We start from the raw sequence: 25,416 nt of genomic DNA on the forward strand, positions 1-25,416 counted from the left end.
GGAAAGCGGAGTATGCTTACTTAGCTGAGAGGACAGATATTCAGTCCTAAACCTCTTAATTGGAAGTAAATCCCACAGAAGCCAATGTGATTTTCTTCCAGATAAACTGTTTTGGAATAGTGCAGCCTTTCTAACCTGGCTCCTTCCAGATGTTTTGGACTACAAACTCCCAGCATTCGTTATCATTAGCCATGCTGGTTGAGGCTGACGGGAGTTGCAGTCCAAAACATCTGGAGGGCATTAAGGTTGGGGAAGGGTGGAGCAATGTTTTAGTCTTAAGTATCACTGCTCACATTTTTTCCATTTCTGAAGGTCTGTCACAAGAATGGAAGTCTGATCAGCACTGTATCTTGGATCGGAATGCAATCGATTCCAAGCTTCGTACCTCCAGTTGACTCGAGCATCAAGCACACAGTAGGCACGATGTGTGGAGTTTCACTTCAACTCTGTGCCATTTCCATTAAACTCATCAGCAAAACCACAGCTTGAGAGGTCACTGAATAAGCAACATTATAGGCAGATGGCCAGGATGTGCGGCCAGAGCTTTGCTTGCTGACTTCATTTCAGCAGTTCCGACTGCTGAAAAGACAAACCACTTCAAAAGCAAACAGTGAGCTTGTGCCTCCAGTAATGGGATATGTAATGGGGGAAACAGGGAGCAGAACGCCATCCTTTTACGTGACTCCCCCTTAGATTTCATTCCGTATCACTCCCCTTCCCCCCTCCCAAACATGTGCAGTGGAAAGTTGCATATAATAAAAGCTAACAAAATGCTTAAGGAAATATATTATTTAATTACAGACATTATAATTGAGTCAATCACATCTATAAGTTTCTCATGTTTCCATAGTGGAGCGTTTTTATTTTTAAAAAATCTATTGGTCGTTTAAAATAAGTTACACAATTTCATACAGAAAGGTCTCATTTGTGCAAATGGAAAAGTATCCACTTTCTGTAAACTCTCAGCATTCATATATATCATATATATTCAATCCATCGTCATTTTTATTTTCTACTGAAGAGCTGCTGGATGTGCTACCACCACTTTTCAAAGAAAATGTTCTCTTGAGCCACACCAAGGTTTTCTAGCAGCTTGGAGATGGATTCTATCATTGGAGGTGGACCACAGATGTACCACAAAGTATCCTTGGAGATGTACTTTTCTAGATCATTTCCAGATAGTCTTCCTTCTAACAGAAAATACAGAATTGAAAAAAATTCTCATAAACCTACTTAATAATTTACAAGCAGGAAAATATACTGTACCTAGGTCTCTTATCTGTCTAAGCAGTTTGCAAGAATTTCCCTCCAGTCTTTGTTAGATTTACTGTTTTAGCCGAAGGCCAGTTCTTATTAACAGTATTATGATAATTTCCTCCCTCACTCCCCGAGTTGTATCCCAGGGAGAGATATTGCACCATGTCTACCTTTAGGCTTGCTAGTACCAAGGAGAATAAAATGTTTAGAAAAGAAGAGCAGAGCTCTAAAGAATTAGCAGGGAGTGAAAATGCTGATTGTAAAAGAGAAACTACCCAATATATTTGAAAGATAACAACCTTCTTTGCATCCCACCTTCACTTTGGTTTGCAACCTGTGTACATTTACCTGGCAAGAACTACATATGATTGTACAGCCCACCATGGGACTGCTATTCTCATTAATGCTTTACGTCTCATGCCATTTAATTACATTTATCAAAAAGCAGCAAGAGAATCAAATTTAGTTATGTCTCCACTACTTAATCCTAAAGTCATAACTCACAATGTAATCACTGATGTTAATATTTGAATGCATCACAACGGTACACACCCTTGATGTAAGGTTGAAGTTTCTCACAGATCGGTGAACTCTGCTGGGTAACGTGGAAACTGCATCCGATTTTTCCAGGAAATGCATTTGTCAAACCAAGGATATGTTTCTGGAATGTGAAGGGTATTTGGTCATGCCACAGCCAAATAAGTGAAAGCAGATGTGATCTGCACATAGTCCCGACTCCACAGATTTGAAGAACAGTATAAGAATATAGCACTTTGAGTACAGTCTATTCAAGAAAAGGATTGTGTATTTTTCTCTTTCCCTACAAGGGCAAGCATTATTTTAGATCTGGGTAGCACTTCGTACAACAGAAAAAGATAGCCAGTGCTGGACCATGAAGGGGGGGGGGGGGAATCTAAAATCCACAGTTGGGCAATACCTTTATTAAGACCAACCAAAATGCCACAAAAGTGTACAAGCTTTCAAGTTCTCCAGAACTCTTCATCAGGCTAGGTGATACAAAAAACAAGATGGGGGGAAAGTTCAACGTTAAGCCAGATGTTTTGACCATGAGGTCTGCACTGTAGACCAAGTCTCAAAATGGAGATTTGCAGACTGGGTGTATTAGTCATTTGGTAGGTGTAGCTAGATATGTGAAGGCCCAGGGGAAAAAACGGAAAAATTAAGGGGGGAAAACATTTCCCCCCATTTTTTCTGAAGCTTTCCACCCACCCCAAAACATTTTTTTGGAAAAAATGAAGAAAAATGGATTATGGAATGTTTTATTGTAGCATGATGAATAAAATGTTTAAGACAAGGTGTTCATGTATTTACTTTTCCAAATAATTTCTAAAAACTATGTATAGTATCAGTTTATTACAATTTCTGTGCAACGAGGACAAGCAAGTCCTAGGTTGCAAACTGAGACTACAACTCTCAAATGCAAGAGCAAGATGCATTTCTGCCTCTAGGGGGTAGCTCTGTTACAAAAAAGGTAAAAATTTAAAAAGAAAATTTAATTTGTATTAATTGCTTGAACTACACTATACTTTTAATATACCAAATGTGAGAATATTATGCCAAACCAACTTGTATATAATTACATTTTATCTTCCTAAAGTAACAAAGTGAGTTTCAATCTGTAAAAAGTGCTAATATTGCTTTTTTTTTTCAATTTTTCCAAAAATTTCCATTTTTTCTGGGGAAATCTTTTTTTTCTCATGGCTTCAAAATTCCACATCTCTAGGTGGAGCAGGTATTAGAACACAACTAGCAATGCATTTGGGGATAGAGAAAGAGGGCTGATCTCCATTTCTGGAAATATAAAGGCTGGCCTCTTGCCTTAAGTGAAACCCTCAAGGCTGTGAGTTGGCGGAGGCCGACTGTGCAAGTAACGTTTCAGGGCTGGGGTCAGCCACTTCCTGCTTCAGTCGCACGAATGTTTCCCCTACTTACATGGTACATATAAACTGGGGATGAGAAGAAAAGAAACGTCTCTGTCCTGACCTGACTAGTATTTATTTATTTCTTTAAAGTATTTTTATCCTCAGCAAAAAGAGGTCCCCAGAGCAGCTTACAGTCAATCAGCCAAAAAGACAATCTGTGCCCTCAGGCTTACAATCTAAAAAGACACGACGCGCAAGGGAAAAGGGATGGGGGAAGAGGAAAACATTAAGGAGGTTGTCAGCATGGCTGATGGGACGGCCAGGGAAGGGCAGCAGTCTTGCTTGAGCAGGCCCTGAGGTTCCCTTGGCCTCCTCCTATCCCCTTGGCTCCTTTCCCCCTGCTACAGAAGTACGTAGCTTGTCTAGGAAGAGGCAGAGTTCAGCAGCTATGACCACTTCTCCCAAAAGAGGAGCAAACAATGGTAATTCAGGTCACTTACCTCAGCCAAAGCCAGCCTGTGCTCACACTCCTCCCTTTTCCTAGTCTTATATGGGGCTGCTCCTCCCACCAGTTTAAGACTGCCTGCCTCCCATCCAATCACTCTTATCGTATGGTTTAGAGCCCGTAGAGTTGACCTAAATGAATCCTGGTGTAAATCAAATGTTTGATACAGTCTCATTTCATTCCACTTACCCTAAATAGTAGCTCGTGGGTGTTTTTTGCACAGTAGAACAGGTTTGTCATTCCCATTTTGTACCCAGTCCCTTTATTGTCCTGGGCTTTGTGAAGGTCTGCGACGTGGAGCAGTATAGAAAACAAAGGGTTAATTCCTACTCCCCCAGCGATGAGCACTAGGTTAGAGGAGGAGTCAGCAGGCTGCGGATCAAAGAAGAAGTTGCCGCCCACTCTCAAAGCCACTTCTGAGTCAAGAGCACACTAAGGGGGAGAAGAAGAGGAGGAGAGATTAAGGGTGTGAAAGCGAATCAGAGCGGCAACATGCAGGAGCCCCAGGGGCTGAAGGCAAAGCTTTGAGTGAAGCATCGTATTGGTAGGTCTTCTATTCCTCCCTGGAGAAGAAAAAGTTAAGTTTGTCTAATGCACACAATCTCCAAAGTTAAGGATGCCATTTGGCAGATTGCTCCAAATGATAACAATATTTGATTACATTCTTCTACAGATTCCATGATAAAGGCTTAAAAACAAAGGAAGTGTGATGTTCAGAAGAACTTAGGAGTTCAAGTCAGGGATTGTAAGGTCCCGGGAGTTGAGCAACTATGTATTTTTAGAAGAATCCTCCCAAGAGGAATGTTAAATAGTGGGAAGGAATGGAAAGATAATTGTAACGGGTCCATGTGCTCCTTCCAAAACCCTGCATTCATTTCAATGTTTATCTTACAATAATATTTACTGATCTTTGCAGCTGTTACAAGTACACGGTAACCAGTAGTGTCACAGATTACAGACACACAGGCGTGCTTCTGGGATAGGCAGTGCACACTCCCTTTTCAGGGAAATCCAGTTGTACAGAGGAAAATCTTGTTTGATATAATTCAGGTCCCCTTGGGTCACCTGTTTAAAGTGGCTGCCCATTCTAAATGAGTACTTGGAGGATTTAAAAAAGATTTATTGTAAGAAGATCAGAAACTAGTCACCTACATAAAATGTGTATTTTATAAGATATTACCAAATATTAGTGTCAAAACTGCTTAATTTTTTAATTGAAATGAGACAGAGAGCCAAACGGAAAATTAATGTTGGCACGTTTAGAGCAGCCAGTCCAAGGAGGAAATCTGGGATCAAAACCTAAAGTGGTTAGCTGAGATCCACTGGGGCTCTAAGCACAAGCAGAAGGTACTTCCGCTGATACATACGGCAGGTCCTCATTTCTGCCCATCTCTCTCTCTCTCTGTCTGCCACAACCTACACTAGCCTTCCCAACCTGGTACCCTCAGAGGTTTCCAACTTCAACTCCCATCAGCCCCAGCCAGCATGACCAAAAACAGCTGTAGGGTGCCAGATTGGTGAAGGCTTACCTACACTGCTTTCAAGGGGACCCTGGCTTTTCGGGCTGCTGCTGCAGGGAAACCCTTGTTCCATGAATAATTGCTCAAAGTAACTAGGAGCCAAGACTGGCTCCCCCCAGCCCCCCAAGTAATGAAAAGCAGGAACATTGCAAGAGAACCACGGAGGCAGAACATATTACAGTTGCACACAGAAAAGCATTAATTGTTCCATACCGGAAAAGAAACCTCACAATGGTAGCCTACATTACTTCCTTCAGCATCTTGCAATTTTAAGAAGATTTGAAACGGAACCTCTCATTTAGACCTTACAAAACATTCCTTTACACAATATAAGAAAATCATACCACAGGGCCATATGGTACGGAAATGCCTAGCATTTCTCATATTGCCTCTGTAAGGATTTCCTATTTTTCTTTAGAAGTATACCTTTGCAATGTCTCCAGATGAGAATGGTCATTTTTGAAAATAGGGTTGACATTACGTAGATGTGAAAACTGAATGATAACCGGTAGTTCTAGATCACCATTAATCCTGACGTCTTTATATGCTCTTTCCAGAACTGGCTAATGCTCTTAAATGCTTTCAGTGCTGTGACACTATGAATTTAATTAAAAAAAATTAAAGCAGGGAAAGGAAGGAAGGAAAATTCCTAGGAGATGCCTCAGAGGCAGATAATTATGAGGTTAGGTTTTCAGGGGTCCCTAATAAGCAACAGGGAATCAATAGGAAATCCCCACAAGGATGCATATTAGCATGTGTGGCCCAGCAACAATGGCCCTATCCTTTTCGAGAACATCTTTCAAAGTGAGTTATTTTATTGAAATGCCAATGGTGCATGAAACTAACCTATTTAACAACAGTAGGAGCACTTTTTATGGTCACATGGTAACAGATGGATTAGGAGCCACTTGGGGATTCTTTTTTGCTCAAGTGATAAGGCTGCATTGATTTTACACTGCACTGCTACTCAACAAAGAGACTGTCAGCGAGAGAAGCACATTTCTCTGGACTCCAGCAGCACAAAAGTGAAGCCCAAAGTAAAACATATAATATTCTTTTTTAAGGATTTGTGTTTCCAAACTACTACAGCAGCTCTGTGCATACTCTGTTGCAGAAATTTGTCTTAGAACACAGTGTACAGTCCACATATTTTGGGATTGCAGTCACTGTGCCCCATTTTATCTATATCTAGGTCAAAACACTAGGGATCCTTTCTCTTGGCAAAACCCTTTCTGTTCTCCTTTATTTTCAAATTTTTATTTTTTATTTGTGAATTTGTGCCACACCTGTCTACCTTGTTACATGTCACCTGCCTGTTCCTTTTAACAAAAGCTAAACACGACCATTTTACATCCAGTCACAACATTTCCAGTCCCACCTCAATCCTCCCACTCCTACCCCCATCCCAGCATACTGATTCAGATGCACGGAGAAAGAGAAATGGAGCAGGCAAAGGTACAAATTTAGCATTTAAGAAAAGTATTTCGAATACTTAATTAATGGCTTGAATTCAAGGAGGAAGAAATGCCTTTTGCACAGGAACTTCACCTATGAAATTCAAGGAGAAACCTTTTGTTTAAGAACTCTGTACAGCACCATGTACTTTGATGGTGCTATATAAATAAATAATAATAAAAAATAATAATAACTTGTGTAGCGTTAAAACCTGGTGTCCTTCAGATGTGTTGGCCTACAATCCCCATCATCCCCAGGCAGCATGGCCAACATCTGGAGGGTGCCAGGTAAGGGAAAGTTTTTGTGTAGGCTAAGAATAGTTTTCCTGAGACGAGATATAAAACTGAAATAAAAATAGGAAGGATTTAGTTTGCTGCAAATATGTTTAATGATTGTTTTACTACTTTTTATATCTTGTGAACTGCTTTAAGCAAGTCCTTGTTTGGGAGGGGAAAAGCAGGACATTCTTTTAAAAGTTGAACACTCACATACCACACACCAGCACATGCCTCCTTTCATCTGAAGATGTCAATGCAGTTTATAATAATTAAAATAGTAACATGAATCATTCAGTAACACATGAAAACAAAGAACACTGAATGCCATATAGATACCTGAGTGTGAATCCAATGAGCAGGAGGGTGTGTTGTATATTTTACTGCAAGTTCCAATACTCCCTCTTGTTCCAAAAGACCAGGACTTGAACATATTGAGAATCCACCAACTACAGCAACTCCAGGTATAAAGAAGTCTACCCTAAGAGAAAAGAGATTTCCACTTAAAGTGTTCTATTGTTGTTTAAAATGGATACTGTTTTATATTGTTTTTATATTTTTCGATGGTTTTAAATTTTGTATACTTTTTTTTAATGTCCACTGGTTTTAACTTTTGTAAACTGCCCAGAGAGCTTCGGCTATGGGGCGGTATATAAATTTAACAAATAAATAAAATAAATTCTATTGAGTGTCTTCTACAGCAGATTTCTATCATTTAAGACCTACAATATAGCATAAATTCAAGTTTCATAGTTACTCAACTTTGTAAGGAAGTTTTGTTTTCTTAGATTTGAAAACAGCCTACGCATATTGACTTGATTCACATGATTAAAACAGCCTACTATGGGTTGTTTAAACCACAGTGCACTGCAGCATGTGCCGGCCAGAATTCTGCATATTCAACCCCTGACTAGGGGTGGTTTTGTATTCAAATCTGCATAGTCCTAAAACAGATCATGGGCTATGTGAAGATTGTTTAACCCCTCAAATAACCCCCACCGCCAGGGTTTGGATGGCTCGACAAGCCATGGCAACCCTCATCTGGGGTCTGAATATTCATAATGGCAGATGGCACACACCGCAGCTTCTCATGGGTAAATCTGTGTCATATGAACTGGCCCACTGACTTATTACATGTATATCTCACCTTTTTGCCAAGGCACTAACCCTTATGCCTGCCAACCTAATTGAACCTTCTGGTAACAATTGAATACAATTTCTGTAGCTGATCTTAATAAATGGGCAGGATGACAAGGGTGAAGGAGATCCTTTAGATCAGTGATCTTCAACTGGTTCAGAGCCAATAGCCACAGTAGACTCCAAACCTGCAACATGGGACCCACTTCCACAATTTCATCCATGCCCAACATGGCAGCAACATCTCGCAACTCACTTTCGGTCATGACTCACCAGTTGAAGACCGCTGCTTTAGATAACTCAGTCCCTAAGGTTAATACTAGCACCTTGAATTGGGCCTAAAAATGCACTGGTAACCAGGCAGCTGCATCTTGCATCAGTTGAAGTTTCCAAAACCTCTTCAAAGATAGCCATATGTAGAGCACATTGCAGTAGTCAAGCCTGGACATATCTAGTGAACAGATAACTGTAGCCAAGTTTGGCTAATCCAGATAGGGTTGCAACTGTATTAGCAATTTAAGATGGTAAATGGCGCTCCTGGGCACCAGTGCCATTTATGCTTCTACTGAGGCACTGATTCCAGGAGCACTCCCAAGCAGTAAACTTAGAGTATAACACCACCCAGCAATACATCTCCGCCCAGATCAGCCAGATTCTCAAGCCACAATACTTCTGTCTTATTTAGATTAAATTTAAGCGGGTTCAACCTCATCCAGCTTGTTCTAAAAGCTCATTTCTCACCTTGTTGTCAACATTACTACAATTCCATTTTTCAAAGCAATATCTTGAAGGGAAAAAGAGCTTTAAATGTTTTTACTTACACATCTGAATTCATAGATCAAGGTCTATTTATATTTTAGCTTCAGGTCAAAAATTATCACCTTTATAAATGTTATATTATATTCCAAGCTGCATTCTAGCACCCTCTAGTGACAAAATATTTTGCATGTTAAATATTGTAACAACAAATTTTGGACAAGAATGCCTGAATAGTGGAAATTGGCCAGGGAGTTTAACCTGTCTGTTTAGTGCCCCACTTACCTGGTTTTTGTTCAAATGCTAGTGTTATTAATAAGCTACAAACTCTACTAACTTTTGTCTGGACAAACATCTAGGGATGTCGCTCTTGCCAACTTGAATAAAAGAAAAAGCCTTATTCACCATGGTTAAAGCCATGGTTTAAGGTGTCTTCTGAACACAGTCTGGCTTTCTGGCTTAACCACCATGGTTAAGGACAAGATTTAAGGTGTCTTCTGAATGGGGCCACAGCCCGCTCCTGCTCCTGCTCAGAAGGAATTAGTGAGGTGTCTATGATGCTTGGGTGAATCTGCACAAAAAGTTCCATTAATGGGGGAGGCTGGGTGGAGCAATAGTTGGCAAGAGCGACATCCGAGATGTTTGTCCATGTGTGTGATGCACAGAGACCACACAGAAGAACCAAAGACGTCAAAGGCATTTAGGTCTAGCAAATGTTCCGTTACAAAGGAAGTATCTACATGTTTAATGCTCTATAAATACGGATCATAGCATCGTAATATCACAACACTACTAAAATGATCTATAAACTATTAAAATGTCAACCTGAAAAGTGCAGCACATTATAATACAGAAATGCAGTTGTGAAACATGAAAGCAGCCTTGCAATTAATAAGAAAAAACTCTATCCTATTTAAAATATTACAATAGCCTAACTGAGGCTGCTGAAAAGCACACACCCATGTAGATACTCCAAACACCCAGAATCTTGCTTAAACTGCTCTTGCCCTGAGCATATGACCACAGTAATGAGCAGAGGCAGCAGAATCCACTAATCTTATTACAATGGCGCAATACAGTTAACTGCAAAATAATATCAAGCTTAAACAAGTCTCCTTGGACTCAGCCGTCTCCTCCTTTAACTCCTCCTTATCTTCAACTCTTGATAATCTTGCTCCATCTACAACTCGGATAGTTCGCCCCTCTCAACCCCAACCGTGGCTCACCTCTTTCCTCCGCTACCTTCGCTCTTGTTCCCGGGCAGCCGAACGCCTCTGGCGTAAGACCAAGGACTGGGCGGACTTTGTCCACTACAAATTTGTTCTCTCCTCTTTCTCTTCTGCCATTTCACTGGCCAAACAGCAGCACTACTCAACGTTGATCCAGTCAAACGCCAAGCACCCTCAGCGGCTCTTCGCGTCCTTCAATTCTCTTCTGAAGCCTAATCCGCCATCTCTCCCTGCCTCCCTGTCTGCCAACGACTTTGCCTCTTTCTTCAATGCTAAAATCCAAACTATACGCTCCGATCTAGCCAACTCTGCTCCGCTTCCAGCTCCTGTCCCTCACCTGTCAACTCCTCCTTCAACCCTCTCGGCGTTCCCTTCGGTCTCAGCTGATGAACTGTCTAAAATACTGCACTCATCGAAGCCTTCCACTTGTTCCCGTGATCCGATTCCCTCTCGCGTCTTTATTAATCTTATCCCCGCTATCCTCCCGTCCTTGCTTCACATCATTAATTCTTCTCTGTCCTCTGGTTCATTTCCTTCTGCTTTTAAACATGCTACAGTCTCTCCCATTCTCAAAAAACCCACTCTTGATCGACTATCCCTGTCTAACTACCGACCTGTCTCCCTCTTGCCCTTTGTCTCAAAGATCCTGGAACGTCTGGTCTACTCTCGTTGTCTTGACTTTCTCTCTAATAACTCTGCTCTGGATCCCTTTCAATCTGGCTTCCGTCCTTTGCATTCCACTGAAACAGCCCTTACCAAGATCACCAATGATCTTCTTACTGCCAAGTCTAAAGGCCATTATTCTGTTCTTATTCTCCTTGATCTAACCGCAGCCTTTGACACGGTTGATCACGATCTTCTCTTAGATTCCCTCCACGACCTTGGACTCTGTGGCTCTGTCTATAACTGGTTCGCCTCCTATCTAGAGGGTCGCTCTTTCAGCGTGTCGGCTAATGGCAGCTCGTCCTCCTCTTTTCCCCTTTCAGTTGGGGTTCCGCAAGGCTCGGTGCTTGGCCCGTTGTTGTTCTCTCTATACATGCTGCCCTTGGGCAAGCTCATTCAATCTCACGGCCTCCAATATCACCTGTACGCCGATGATACACAATTATATCTTTCATCTCCGGAACTTTCTCCAGATGTTCACGATCGTATCTCGGCATGTCTTTCAGATATCTCAGCCTGGCTGCTTCATCGTCGTTTGAAACTTAACATGGCAAAGACTGAACTGCTAGTTTTTCCTCCTAAACCTTCTCCTCACCTCTCATTCTCCCTTACTGTCAACGATGTCACGCTTACTCCGGTCAAGGAAGCTCGTAGTCTTGGCTTTATATTTGACTCCTCGCTCTCCTTTACTCCTCACATCGAGGCAGTAGCTAAATCCTGTCGTTTCTTCCTGTATAATATTGCCAGGATTCGACCATTTTTGTCTGTCTCTTCTGCCAAGACTCTCGTTCACGCACTGGTTATCTCTCGGTTGGACTACTGCAACCTTCTTCTCTCTGGCCTTCCTTCGTCTCACATCAGTCCACTGGTCTCTGTCCATCACTCTGCCGCTAAGATCATCTTCTTGGCCCGCCGCTCTGACCATGTCACTCCACTTCTGAAATCTCTTCATTGGCTTCCAATTCACTTCAGAATCCAATATAAACTTCTCCTACTGACCTTCAAAGCTCTTCACGGCCTAGCTCCTGCCTATCTCTCCTCTCTCATCTCACACTATCGCCCCGCTCGGGCTCTCCGCTCCTCCGATGCCATGCTTCTCGCCTGCCCAAGGACCTCCACTTCCCTTACTCGGCTTCGTCCTTTTTCTTCTGCTGCCCCTTACGCCTGGAACGCTCTTCCAGAACACTTGAGAACTACAAACTCAATCACTGCTTTTAAGACTCAGCTCAAAACTTTTCTTTTCCCTATAGCCTTCAAATATTGAGTTTGTTCTGACTTTACACTGTTGGTTTTGCCCTACCCTGTGCCTGTTTACACTTCCCTGTGCCTGTTTGCATTCTCCTTCCCTCTTTATTGTTTACTACAACTTATTAGATTGTAAGCCTATGCGGCAGGGTCTTGCTATTTACTGTGTTATCTGTACAGCACCATGTACATTGATGGTGCTATATAAATAAATAATAATAATAATAATAATAATAATAATACTACATATCCAACCTGCTAGCTATTCAGGGAGCTCTTCAATAATTGCAGCTATCAGCAACAGCTTATAACATATTCTGCACAGAAAGCTATAGATATTGTATATAATTACATGCATATAAATGATATTTATATGCATTTATTCATAATTAAACATAACAAATGTGCTATAATAAACAGGCTATGAACAGAAATCTGATTAGGAGGCAAGGGGAGGGGGAATGGGCTCCATATAACATATGCTGAAACACCTACCACCCACCCAACTGAAAACCTTTCCTTCCAGAGCTTTTTTTTTTTTTAGATTTTATGCTGTTTTATCTTTTTACATTTTATGATTTTTACCTCTATTTTGTGAAACATCCAGAGAACTTTGGCTATTGAGTGGTGTAGAAATATAAGAAACAAATAAATGTTTTACTGACTGGTAGATATAGGGCCTATAAGGCTCCCCGCCCCTTTCTACGCACCGCCTATTGCACACCCTTTTAGGTGGAACGTGAGTGCAGAAACCTATTTCTGTGCAGGGCAATGTGTCCAGCTGCAACCTATTTCATAAAAATGTACAACAAGGTTTCCATTTATTCTAATGGGATTGGACTCCTCCCTTTATTTACTAGCAGTATAACAGGTGTAGTACCCAACATGGAGGTTACCAGAAAATGTCAAATGTTCATCTGTCAGGACAGCTGAGAACCTTTCCGGCAAAAGACCATGGTTACATTATCTATGTAGCCTAATTCTATCCATGTTTGCTTAGATAGGTAAGGCTGCAATCTGATGCACACCTGCCCAGCAGTAAGCTCCACTGAAAATAATGCAACTTACCTCTAATTAAACATATAATTTAGTTTCAATGGGACTATTCTCAAGTCAGTGCAAAGCAGACTTAATTTGGTACCTCAGTCAATGCCTTGACTAGCAAAAATACCCTTCCCCCATATGCACCGTTCCATCTACCAGTTTTTCTTTGACTATTCTTTCCAGTTCATTATAAATTCCATGCGAGACGTATTTGAAAAATGTTTACTATTTACTAAAAGGAAACCTCAACATTCATGAAGCTTCTTTAATCTTAAAAGGGCTGAAGGTAGCAATTGTTAGTCAACAGCAGTACAAAGAAAATAAAGCCAATTCCGGAACAAGTAGGCACAAAAGAAAAAAGAAAAATATTTTTCACAGTAACACCTCCACAAATTAGTGTTCAAGACAGACTCTAACACACAATAATCAATGATCTGACAACTACTGCTATGAAGATTCTGCCAAGCTCCATCTAAAATAGCAGAACTCTCATAAGTGGGTATAACTTGAACAAGATCAACTAGGCCCCGGGAAAAACATGATTTTTACATTGTGCAAATCAAAAGAAAAAAATTGCGCATGTTTGCGTTTGGAAGGGAAACCTAACCACTTCTCTACAAAAGCATGTCTATTAACCTTTCCTCTCATGGCCTGGTTCTTAGTACCTTTCATTAGAACACAATCACACTTTACAAGCTGCACTGGTGGAAAGTTAGCATGCCAAACCAAATTAGAATACTTCAAAGCGAAGATAACGAAAGAGTAATTACAATTAAAGAATCTAGTTTTCAGTATGATAATTACCAAAACACTTTTGAAGGGTAAATGTTTTTCCAAGAACCAGCAAGCACAAATATAGTATGCATCTGTGCACATGTGCAAAGCCTGCTGCAAATTGCTCCACAAACATGAATTATTGCAATCAACATCTTGTTTTCTTGTTCAAAATGTAAAAGACTGCAAAATTAACACTGTACAAGTTACTCATGCGTGTAACATCCTAACAGATAAAAGTTTGCTGTCTATAAAACCTGTTTGCCAGATGGACTGACAATAGAAAGTGAAAAAAAAGAAAAATATGGGTGGGAGCAGAGACCGTACAGCCTGACAGGCCGGGAATCCAATTCAGCCTAGAAGTGTCATATGAATATTGAGTTTACAGAGCCTGAAAATATTTCTCAAAATGTAAAGTAACAAAAATTAACATGCAATGTTCAATAAGAAGGCCAAAACCATGGGTTGGATCCCAGGAAATGTGAGCGAAAAAAGAAAATAAGTAGTGCCGATACTTGCAAAAGAGCTTGCACAAGAGATAATGAGGAGATATTACAGGTCAGTTCCATAGCAATTCTCATCCTTCCACTTGGGCAAGAAGTTGCAGAAGCTCGTATGCCAGCAGAACATGTTCTTCGGATTTAATTACACTTATCTTGCACAATGCTCTAGTGAGAGGTGTAAAACCCCGTGCAGGGGAATAATTTTGAATCCTGCCCTATGGTCAGGATATAAAGACCTCATTCCCTGTGAAATTACTGGCTTCTTCTTCTTTGAATGGGAGATTCCCACATGCCATTTCACAAGCTGCTTTTGAATGCCCCATCAGTTTCATAAAGGGTTTCCCATGTGGCCTGTGGAGCTGCCAGTTGAGAAGCTAACATTTGCCTGGAACGAGACATGGGGCTCCATGGACCAAGGACACCAAATGGTTCCTTTGTCACACAGCTGGTGATATTAAATAAATCAACTTATTTCACTCACAGACCAGTGTATGTATAAGAAATTCTTACATACAACCTCTCAAGAAAAATACAGCACAAAGCAACAAGTGGGAGTAATCCAAAAAAGTTACAATTTTAGGTTTATTTTATTTGTTTAACTGGACCACATTTTGGACAACCTAGACAAATTCCCAAATCACTTTTACTAATTGTTTCATACAAAGCTGACTAGAGGAAGAACCTTCGTGTCACTGAATGTCACAGAAATGGATGGCTTGGGTTTTATTTGTATAAATGTATCATCTATTTAGATATGCACACAGAACAAAGAACCTTACCATTGTCCTGCCTTAAAAGTAAATTGATCATCTGTGACGGCCAAACGGAGCCTTCTGACAGTTTCAGATTCACTGATGATTCCGCAAACTTTTGCTTTAGAAATAATCTAAAAGACAAAAAATAAATAAATCACCACCTATTTTAGGAGATGGACGTAACACAGTAAACAGTGCAGAAACCTCCTTGTACATATGTATCGCCCATATTAAAATGGCGACGACTACAATTTTCAAATAGCTTGTTCAGCTACTAATCACAGATTTATAGTGCAATCCTGTGCATGCTTATGCTAAGGTATGTCTCACAATGTTCAGGGGGGCTTACTTCCAAGTAAGTGTGTTTAAGATTGCAGCCTAGCTCTTTTGGCCCTTAGGCATCAGGAATTTCATTTTGCTGACTATTTTGGTTTAATCCCTTCAAGCTAGTAAAAATCTCTGCAAGTTTAAGATCTCTACATAACTATGCTCCTCTGAAACACTATAATTATGCTTGGTCTAAAGGCAGAACTCCAAATTATGTGGAAATAATGATGAAGTTTTATTTTGGTTGAATATTTAAGATTTTATCCCACCCTTCCTCCAAGGAGAACAGGGCAGGGCAACACAGCCACCACTGCCAAAAAAATCCTCCTAGCCTAACCTACATTACAGGGTCCCAGAGAGTGACTGGTCTGAAGTCAGCAAGCTTCATCTCCGAGCGGGGATTTGAACTCAGGTCTCCAAGGTCCTAGCAGTCCAATCATCTAACCATCACAGTAACCTCATATAACTTTCAGTCTAACCCGCTGCTTAAAAGTGACTTTTATTTCTCCTAACCTTTGCAGCCTGCAACCTGCCAATCCAGTCACAGGGCTACCATTTGAAATTATAGTGTCAGACGATAGAATATTTTATAAGCTGAAAAGCTAGATTTTAAGATGACGCAAGCAGGTCCAAAAGTGCTTTTAAAAAAGACATAATCTCATCTAACAACAGTTATGACTGTGTCATTTCCCATCCAGAAGGATTGGCATCCAACAACTGAAATTTAACCAGCTATATTTTAATGTAAAACATATGGCAGGAAATGAATTTCTCCATAAAAATATTTGTACATGTCTACTGTCCAGTAAAACAACAGGACACTTGCCAACCAAAAGCTAGCATACTTTTTCTTAACTTTGAAAGACAATGTTTTAAAACAGGAACAGTTGTACTAGTGAAATATTCTGCCTTAATTATACTTGTTAAATGTTATCCTTAGCGTGGAAGCCCCAGAATAGGAAATGAATACAAAGTCTAGCTATTCCCTGTCCATCATTAACCTATGACCTAATCTGTGGACAAAAGTATAACAAGTATTATTACTTGGTGCTACATACATTTTAAAAGAAGCAAATCTGATCCAGAGCAACCCAAAAACAACAAGAACAACAAGTGCCTTATTTCTCTATCTACTCTATACTATATTTTTCTTCCTCACATCTTTTGGACCTGCAAATAAATTTGCTTACCAAAGGAATGTGACAGAGTGTCCCATATTGCATATAATGTTGGCAAATCATGGGCTGACTAACCCAAAATTCACCATGGTGAGTGCTGAGCATGTACCACAGCCATTTTGAATATTCAATCTCCGATCAGGGGTTGCTTCATGATCTCCGAACCCTGACATTATAAGTTAATCATAGGTTAAACAAACCACAGAAAACCTACAATTAGTAGGTTAACTGTGGGTTGTTTAACCCATAATTGACCTATAGCGTTTGGGTTCGGATATCATATAGCAATCCCTGATCAGAGGTTGAATATTCAAAAAGCTCTGGAAAGTGCTGCAGTAAATTGTGTGTTAATAATCCATGATTTGCCCACATTAAGTGCGAACAGGCCCAGTATCTATTTTAAAGTAGATTTTGTGGTTAAATTGCTAAGAGCCATAACAGCAGCAGCAAAACTGCCTAACTCGTCCTGCACTCCATCTTCAGTCTGTTACAAAATGCAGAGTTTGGGGGAACCACCACATGCCCAGCTTTCCTCCGCCCGCCCACTCCCTGTTCTGCTTTTATTCAGTATCTAGCCTGATGAAACCATCTTAAGAATGCAAAGCTTCTTTGTGACGTTGTAATATTAAGGCAGGCCCTAATAAAGGTATTACCATTCTGTAACAGTGCTTTTACCATTTTTTAAATCAAATCTATACAAAACACTGGGGTGGGTGGAAGTGATATCATTTCAAGGCACATTTCCAAAAGGTTTCAATTACAAAAGTGCTATTTAATAAATATTATGTAGCAACATTAAAAACCAAAAGTTCCAGCACTACAAGTGTTTTGAGGACTGAATATCTAGATTGTTTATTTTATTTATTTATTATTGCATTTATATCATACCTTTTTTCCTCCTCTCCATTTTTATTCCTCAAAACAACAACCCTGTGAGGTAGGTTGTGCTGAGAGCCTGTGACTGGCCCAAAGTCACCCAGTGGGTTTCCATGGCCGAGTGGGGACTAGAACCTGGATCTCTCGACTCCCAACCCAACACTTTAGCCACTACACCACATTGGCTCTCTGTTTGATAATTGGATTTTTGTACCTAGTTAGGAATAAATATTACCAGTCTTTTATAAACACAACTAGTAGTCACTGCTCTCCCCACAATAATTCAGGAAGAACAACTGTTACAACAGTGGTGTTGTTTTTGGGGTTTTTTGGCCTATGCTTTGTTCCAGCTAGACCTTTTATTTCAATGCCATTATTCTTAAGAATTCAGTCCATGTTTATCAAGTACTCTGGAATATGTAGTCACAAAAAGATGACAAAGAGATGACAAGAGAGGTACTGGACTCTCCCACACTAGAGGCCTTCAAGATGCAGCTGGACAGCCATCTGTCAGGTATGTTTTAAGGTGGATTCCTGCATTGAGCAGGGGGTTGGACCCTGCTATAGGCCCCATCCAACTCTACTATTCTGTGATTCTAAGAAATGAAACAGAATTGCCAGAGAAAAGAGGCCAAGTCAATAAACCTATCCAGTTTCTTCACCACACACAATACATTTCAGGTCTGTTCACTCCAATACCAACCTCCTGCCGAAAGTCGTTCGCTGTTCTCTCAAGATGATCAGACTTTCTTTTGGATTTCATTTTGCTTTAAATAAAACACAAATTAAGACCTGTCATTACCAAATCTCATTGCACAGTTTAACTAGAACAGGTTGTTAAAGGCCATTTAAATAACACCAGAACTCACCAGAGGCGGGGTGGGGTGGGGAATCTAAGGCCAAGACTGTAAGAATTGTCTTGCTGGAATGGAGTCACATCCATCAAATCCAGCATTTTTTCCAACAGTAAGCAGTAAAATGCATCTGGAAGCTAACAAGCAGGACATGTAGGCAACTGACCCTCTTTGTGCCTAGTATCTAGCATTCAGAGGCATACTGCTTCTGAACATGGAGGTTCCATTTAGTAATTATGGCTCATATAGACTTATCATCCATTAAATATTTCAATCCTTTTAAAAATAGATGTTGTGAGGGCAACCAAAATTGTATGGGGGAATTCCATGCCCCCACCCCAAGCCAGCCCTGCATAGGCTGAATGACATGTCAGGGGCTGTGACCATGCACCCAACAAGCACTTTAGGAGTGTGATCCTTCCAGTGTATCTGCCAGGAACTGGCTTTGCTGAGCATAGCTTTGTTTTACCACTGCAGAAGGCACACATGCAGTGAAGCTGCTTCACCAGTCCAGCACCTTCTCCCAGCTAAGCTTTAGGTCCCTTGTGGGTGTGTCAAAAAAAAATCCTCCCAGTGTGTCTGCTGGGAAACAGTTTCACTGTGCGTAGGCCTTTTCCCATTGGGTAGAAGACATGGAGCAGGTATAGACACTACAGCTTATCCAGGGACTGCTGGTATCCTGGGTTAAGACACTCAAAAACCTGGATGCAGTTTCTTTATTTAGATTTTTTAAAAAAAGTTAAATTCAATCCCTTCACACTTTCTACATGCACACAAATGGTTACCAATGTTGGAGCAGTAGAACCTGGTGGCCAACCCAGGCTGTATACTTAGAAGCAGGAGGTGTGCTAGCATGCTTGCTGCTTCTCTGGTGTACTGTTCTTCCCCTCAGTTCCATTGGTTCTGGTCTATTTTATATACTTCTCCCAGTGCTTTGATGTTGAAAGATATCACCTGCGCAACCATCACTTTACCTGTTCACATTTTTGAATTGTATAACTATTGCCTCAGGGTTCTCTTAACTTTTTAGAGCATCCTTTGTCTAGCATTTATCCTAAACTTAACTAATTAATTCAATCTTGTTCACATTCCACAGTCAGCAGTTCACTACCACTAGAGAAGCCTAAAACAACCAGATCTTATTGCAAAACATGTGAAATTTGGATGTTTTAGACTTTTTTTAGTGATTTGCCCCTGATTTTCAGCAGCAAACGAGCAATTTTTTTCTGACACTAGCAGAGTGCAACCCACTTGTGGGAGGAGGGAGGAGGCAGGGCCAAAATTAGACCACACACTCTTGAAGCTAAACACCAGTGGTCTATCCCAAGCCTACTGCTAACAAACTTCACTGGGTGATCCTAACTTTTAGCCTTAAATAAGGAAAAATATTTTACTCTTAATATATTTAGAAACTTCTACCATGCCTCAGTCCCTGCTTAATTTAAAAAAAACTAAACTAAGAATCCACAAACTGTTTAGCAAAGGTGCTCCACTCTAAAATAAACATGCTTAGGAATGAAGTAAAGAAATTGAGACACCAAGGCAAGAGGGACGATAGACAAGATTTAGATGACATATCAAGATGGCAGGCAAATACCCGTGCTTGTAAACTTGGGAGGACTGCCGCTCAATTAATGAAATCTTACTTGATTAATAGAGTAAAATATATTTTGTTATTCAATGGAATCTGCATATATTTGCAAATAAATAAAATAGTTCTGATGTAAAAAAGTATACTTTTTTCAGATGATGCACCATCCAAGAACACTTCTTCTAAGACAACACGTGCCTCCCATGAATTAGTCAGTACTTGCATTTAAATTTTTTTAACCAGATTTGACAGGTTCATTAGCTCCAGCTGTTTTTGGATACAATGATCAATCTCCCAACTGGATTACTGCTACACTTTATGTGAGACTGCCCTTAAAGAGGGCTCACAAATTCCAATTAGTTCAGAATTCTGACTGTTTTAGTTATGTGGAGCTTTATTATACCGATTCTTAAAGGATTACATTGACTACCTATTTGCTTCTGAGCCCAATTCAACATTTGGGGTCTCACCTGTAACACCCTAACAGCCTAGAACCTGAGCTGTGACATCTCCCATACCATCCTGGCTGCAAATTAAAATCTTCAGAGAAAACTCTTCTGCAAGTCCCATCAGTTGGTAAAGGACATAATGTACAAATTATATCTATACACCACCCCTTCTGTGGTGGCAGCCAGACCTCGGAACACTGTCCCTAAGAAAGCTTGACTGGTGCCAACATTTTAATCTTGTTGGCACCTGATTAAGACTGTGGGTTGAATCTAAATTTAGTCATACTCATTAGTAACTTAAGTATCATTGCTTTCAATGGGTCTATTCTAAATATGACTAAATCTAGATCCAACTCAGTTCTATTTGCCCAGGGGGGTAAAATTGGTTTTATTGGGATGAAGAGTAGTTTAGAAATAGTTTAAATAAATAATATAATTAAGCTTTAAAGGGAAGAAAACAGCTGATTGATTAACCAGGAGCAACTTTTTAATTAATTAAAATATTTTAATCAATCTAACTGATTAATCAACAAAACACTGCCACCCTTAAACCTAGTCTGTTAATACACATATCATTATATCCCAAAAAAGAGCATTCTTTCTCCAGTTTTTAAAAAATTAAAACTTACCCATTGACTGTGCAATAACAAAATGCTACATGTCTCAAATGTAACAATGAAGAACTAATAGGAAGAACTCTAGTGGTACTTCTCAGTAACGGAGGAATAGCCAAAACAGCAGTACAGACCATAGCGTTCTTCAGTGTTGAAAGCACCTATAAGGTCAATTTTAACAATAATTCACATTTGTAGTTCAATTAGCAAGTATCAACTATAGACTCAAACAGCTAGATATGTACAACTCTGAAGCAGGCAAATAAACTTATTTGAATATATTTTTAAAAGCTGTTACCTTTACCACAATGCCAGATGTGTTGACATCACAGACACTTTCTAGGAAACAGGTGCTCAAATCATAAACACAATCTGTGATTATTTCAGTCAAAGAAACCTAACCAAGAGACAATATGGTTCTCATCACTATGTGACCCCCTCTACGTTCTTAGATGCTAGGGAGTGTGTTGGCAGAATGAAACCTACAAAGGAGCACAAGTATGGGGAGGATACAGGCCAAGGACTGATACAGGCCAAGTCCTGAAGGGGCAAATCCGGCTGAGGCCCCAACCATCTCCAACTAAATGTTGGGAACCACGGCTTTACATCACCCTTGCTAAGGAAGTGGAAGCTTTATACTACAACTGCACCTGAATGTGATACAGCTATCCTGTTAATAAAACTAAAGAGTTATTTATTTTTAAATTAGAAACCCACTATGGATCTTATAGTACAATCTTATATATGTTTACTCAAAAGTAAGTCCCATTATGACCGATAAGTATATTTAGGTCTGCAGCCTTAGGGTAGTATCCAAGATTAGTCCTATGTAGATATTAAAATGAATGAGACTTAGTCATGTTTCAACTGATTTACTCTACATAAGTCTAACACTGGACACCACCTCCTGCCTCTCAGCCTCTTAATGTGAAAACATTAATATCTTTTAAAAAATTATCCTAGCTACTAAAAAAAACACTTTTATGGTATAAAGAGCTGTTAATTATCATTAACAGCTCTTTATACCATAAAAGTGTTTTTTTATCATTAACATATTGCTCTATTTTGATTTCTAGTCAGTCTCACACGTGAAATACATAAAGTTCATGCTTTCATCATAAAGCAATGGGCTGTGCCAGTTGCAACATGGGTAATAGATCTCAAGGACTGATTTTTGGTTGGAGACAACTATCATTTACTTATATATATAATATATATATACCTGCTTGTATCAAAACTGTGGAAGAAAAGAGAGTTTGCCAACTGAAATCATTTGAGAGATATCTTTTAAATAATGGGAGACAACTACACTGAAAAGCAGACTTACTAGATGTCAAAGTAAGATACAACCAGAGCCTAAACATTTTCCAGAGGCAGCTGAGTCTTTTCTAGTACAGCTGCACAGTTCAGCAGAGCTAGGTTAATTATTCATTGTTCTTTTTTAATGTTCTGATCCTACATTATATTAGATGTGTTCTGCTTAATCTTTAATTTTCAGACTGAAACCTGTCCCAAAGCTATTTTAAAAGGTTTTGTTTTATTCTGCAGAACTAAAGTGACACTAAACACAATAGGATTTCCCCTGTTTCAGATGCAACAGAATTCAAGTATTTATTGTGTTTGAACTTTGGGGGAGCAAAATGAGAAGGGATCAGTTCATTAGCACCTATGCCCAAGAAAACACTGAAAATGATTGGCCACCAGGCTGAACAGGAGTACAAACTACCTTGAGTTCACATATCTAATAAGTAACCCCTTAAGGATCAGTGGATGTTCAGGGTTGGGAAGCTCTGGTTCATGTGCCCTCATAATCCAGCCCAAGGCATACCTTCCTCAGCCCTACCTTCCCAAATATATCAGTCTTTTAAAACAGAACAGCTTCCATTAATGCCAAAGGAAGCTTATTTTTAAAACCAAATTGCTGCTTGGGGAGATGAATTGAGGAGGGGGGGCTACCGCTGAAGAGGAAAAGGTTAACCCTTCCCAGTTCAACCCTGTCTAAAAACCTCCCTCCTCAAGTTAATTAGGCTTTTTTTTTAAAAAGTACCTGACTTTTCCAAAGTCTAAGAGGAGAAACAGAGAGAGAGAGAGAGAGAACGGGGAAGAGTAAGTGTGGAATGGATATATAGGAGTGTAGATGGATATGTATTGTGAAGGACAGTGGGGGCTGGGGTTGGGGGCTGAGCTAACTCACATACTGTGTGAAAGACAGTATGTGAGTTAGCTCAGCCCCCACCCCCAGTTGACATGCAGCCCCTCACAATTTCCACAGAGGGAAAGGTTTCCCAGTTTTGAAAGGAAAGAGATCTCCCACCTTTGGCCTTGAGTATTATTATTATTATTATTATTATTATTATTATTATTATTTGTATACCACCCCATAGCTGAAGCTCTCTGGGTGGTTTACATAATAGGTACTGTGTTCAGGTTTGCTTCTGCCATTAGGAAACCTGTGGACAAATTACACTCTTTCAACCTCAGTTCTCCATCTGTGAAATGGAGTCATTCTAACGGTCCAGGCAGAAGCTTCTGAAAATGGGGCATAAAGACAACAGCTCTCCCCTGATATACTGCTTCAGCTTTTCTAGTAGGGAATCATTGGCAGACTTCTCTGTAATTCTGTCTAATTATTTTGTAAAGCCATCTAAGGCTAGTCACCATTACTACATCTTGTGATTATGAATGCTATACATTCATTATGGAGTTATGTGGGGAAAGGCGTTTCCTCTTGGCTGTCATGAACATACATCACTTACATTGGGTACCTCCAAGTTTTAGTGTCGTAAAGAGAGATAAATTGTCTTAATCCAGGCTACCTCACAAGGCTGTCAGATTGAATGCAATAAAAGTCACAAAGTGCTTCATTAATGACGAATTGTGTGTGGTTGAATAACTTCAGAATAACTCATAAGAACATCAACATTAGCCAGTACCAAAGAAGAGAGAGTGGACATGCACAGTATGTAAGCAAGAATGAGAGAGAAAAGAATGTGCAGATGGCGATTGCTTTCACATTCTAATTAGCTACTGTGGAAAGCAAAATGTCAAACTAGGTGGAGAGCCAGTTTTGGTACAGCAGTTAGAATATCTAACACCAAGGAAAACTGGGTCCAAATCCCTCACTCAGATGCAAAGCCCACCGGATGATCTCCAGCTACTCTCTAAGTCTAACCCACCCCACAGGGTTGTTGTGAGGATCAAATTTATTTTAAAACAATTATATACCGTTTCCCATTTTTAAATTTCCAAACCAGTTTACAAAAAATATAACACAAATAATTATAACAGCACAACAACATTTAGACAATGGTTGGGAAAAGCCAAGGTAAAGAAGTATATTGTTAAAAATTGTTCAAAGCACATGATCGCTGGTGCCTGACCTATTGCAGAAGGGAGGTCATTCCAGGGAATGGCACTACCACAAAATGGGAGAAAGGGGGAGAAAGGGCCATGTACCAAATAGGTGGATGGGCCATCGGGTCTGACCCAGCAGGGCGCTTTTCAAGTCATTGTAAGGGGGGGGAGGGGAGAGGAGAGGCTGACTCAAGAGCAATCCTAGGATCTCTTCTTGATCACCCCAGAATGCAGGACACAGAATAATGGGCTCAGGTTACAGGAAGCCAGATTCCGGCTGGAGATCAGGAAGAACTTTCTGTTAGAGCAGTACGACAATGGAATCAGTTACCTAGGGAGGTTGTGGGCTCTCCCACACTAGAGGCCTTCAAGAGGCAGCTGGACAGGCATCTGTCAGGGATGCTTTAAGGTGGATTCCTGTATTGAGAAGGGGGTTGGACTCGATGGCCTTATAGGCCCCTTCCAACTCCGCTATTCTGTGATTCTAAGCGTGTTTATGCGGAAGAAAGGCCAGTGAAGTCCCTCCGAAAGGGGCTACACCTGCGCCAAGAGGCCTGAAAGGGTTGTCACCTTTCGGCTGTAGAAACTAGGTATTCCTTCTGCGGCTCTCCCTTTTCTTTTAGCGGCAGGTCGCTAAATACACACCATCCCCTCAGGGCCTAAGGACGAAAGGAAGCCCTTATTTCTCCCCGCAGACGGACTTCTCTAGCCTTCAACAGCTACCCAAGCGGCGGATCCTCAGGCAAGGTCGCCAGGCTCACCTTACCTCAGTCACAAGCAGCCGGCATCGACACTGCTACTTCCTCCCCGGCACGGCTGGCAAAACACCGGCATCTTGGGAAACGACTACTAAAAATCGCGCACACCAGCCCGGCCTTTATTTTGACACTTCCGGTCTAACGCCTGATCCTAGTTTTCCACTCTAACTCCCAACGCAAAACGATAGAGGGTTTAAGCATAGAGAGTCCAAGGGCCAGAGCGACGTCGCTTGTGTGAGATTGATAGAAAACGACACACCGCCTCTTAGCTCTGTGGAGTCAAAAATGAAACCTTTCGTTTTTTACCCAAGTGCCATTCTATTATTTTATATCTATGTGCCTTTCTATTATTTTCTATCTCTATATCATTTTAAAAAAAGTTTTGGAGACACACATGCGCACTTATCATAACCC

At 40.4% G+C, this 25,416-nt stretch overlaps 1 protein-coding gene across 1 annotated transcript; it reads right to left on the reverse strand.

The window, feature by feature from the left end:
• Nucleotides 1–774: 774 nt before the first annotated feature.
• OXNAD1 (oxidoreductase NAD binding domain containing 1) lies at nucleotides 775–25,194 on the reverse strand. Its single transcript, XM_063128564.1, has 8 exons — nucleotides 25,011–25,194; nucleotides 20,906–21,051; nucleotides 18,086–18,149; nucleotides 15,026–15,132; nucleotides 7,235–7,376; nucleotides 3,835–4,077; nucleotides 1,810–1,918; nucleotides 775–1,190 (listed from the first exon to the last, which is right to left on the reverse strand). Exons 2-8 carry the CDS (start codon nucleotides 21,025–21,027, stop codon nucleotides 1,036–1,038), a joined length of 942 nt encoding a protein of 313 aa, XP_062984634.1. The 5' UTR covers nucleotides 21,028–21,051; nucleotides 25,011–25,194; the 3' UTR covers nucleotides 775–1,035.
• Nucleotides 25,195–25,416: the final 222 nt, after the last annotated feature.

Source organism: Elgaria multicarinata, chromosome 1 (genome assembly GCF_023053635.1).
Source record: "Elgaria multicarinata webbii isolate HBS135686 ecotype San Diego chromosome 1, rElgMul1.1.pri, whole genome shotgun sequence".
NCBI lineage: Eukaryota > Metazoa > Chordata > Lepidosauria > Squamata > Anguidae > Elgaria > Elgaria multicarinata.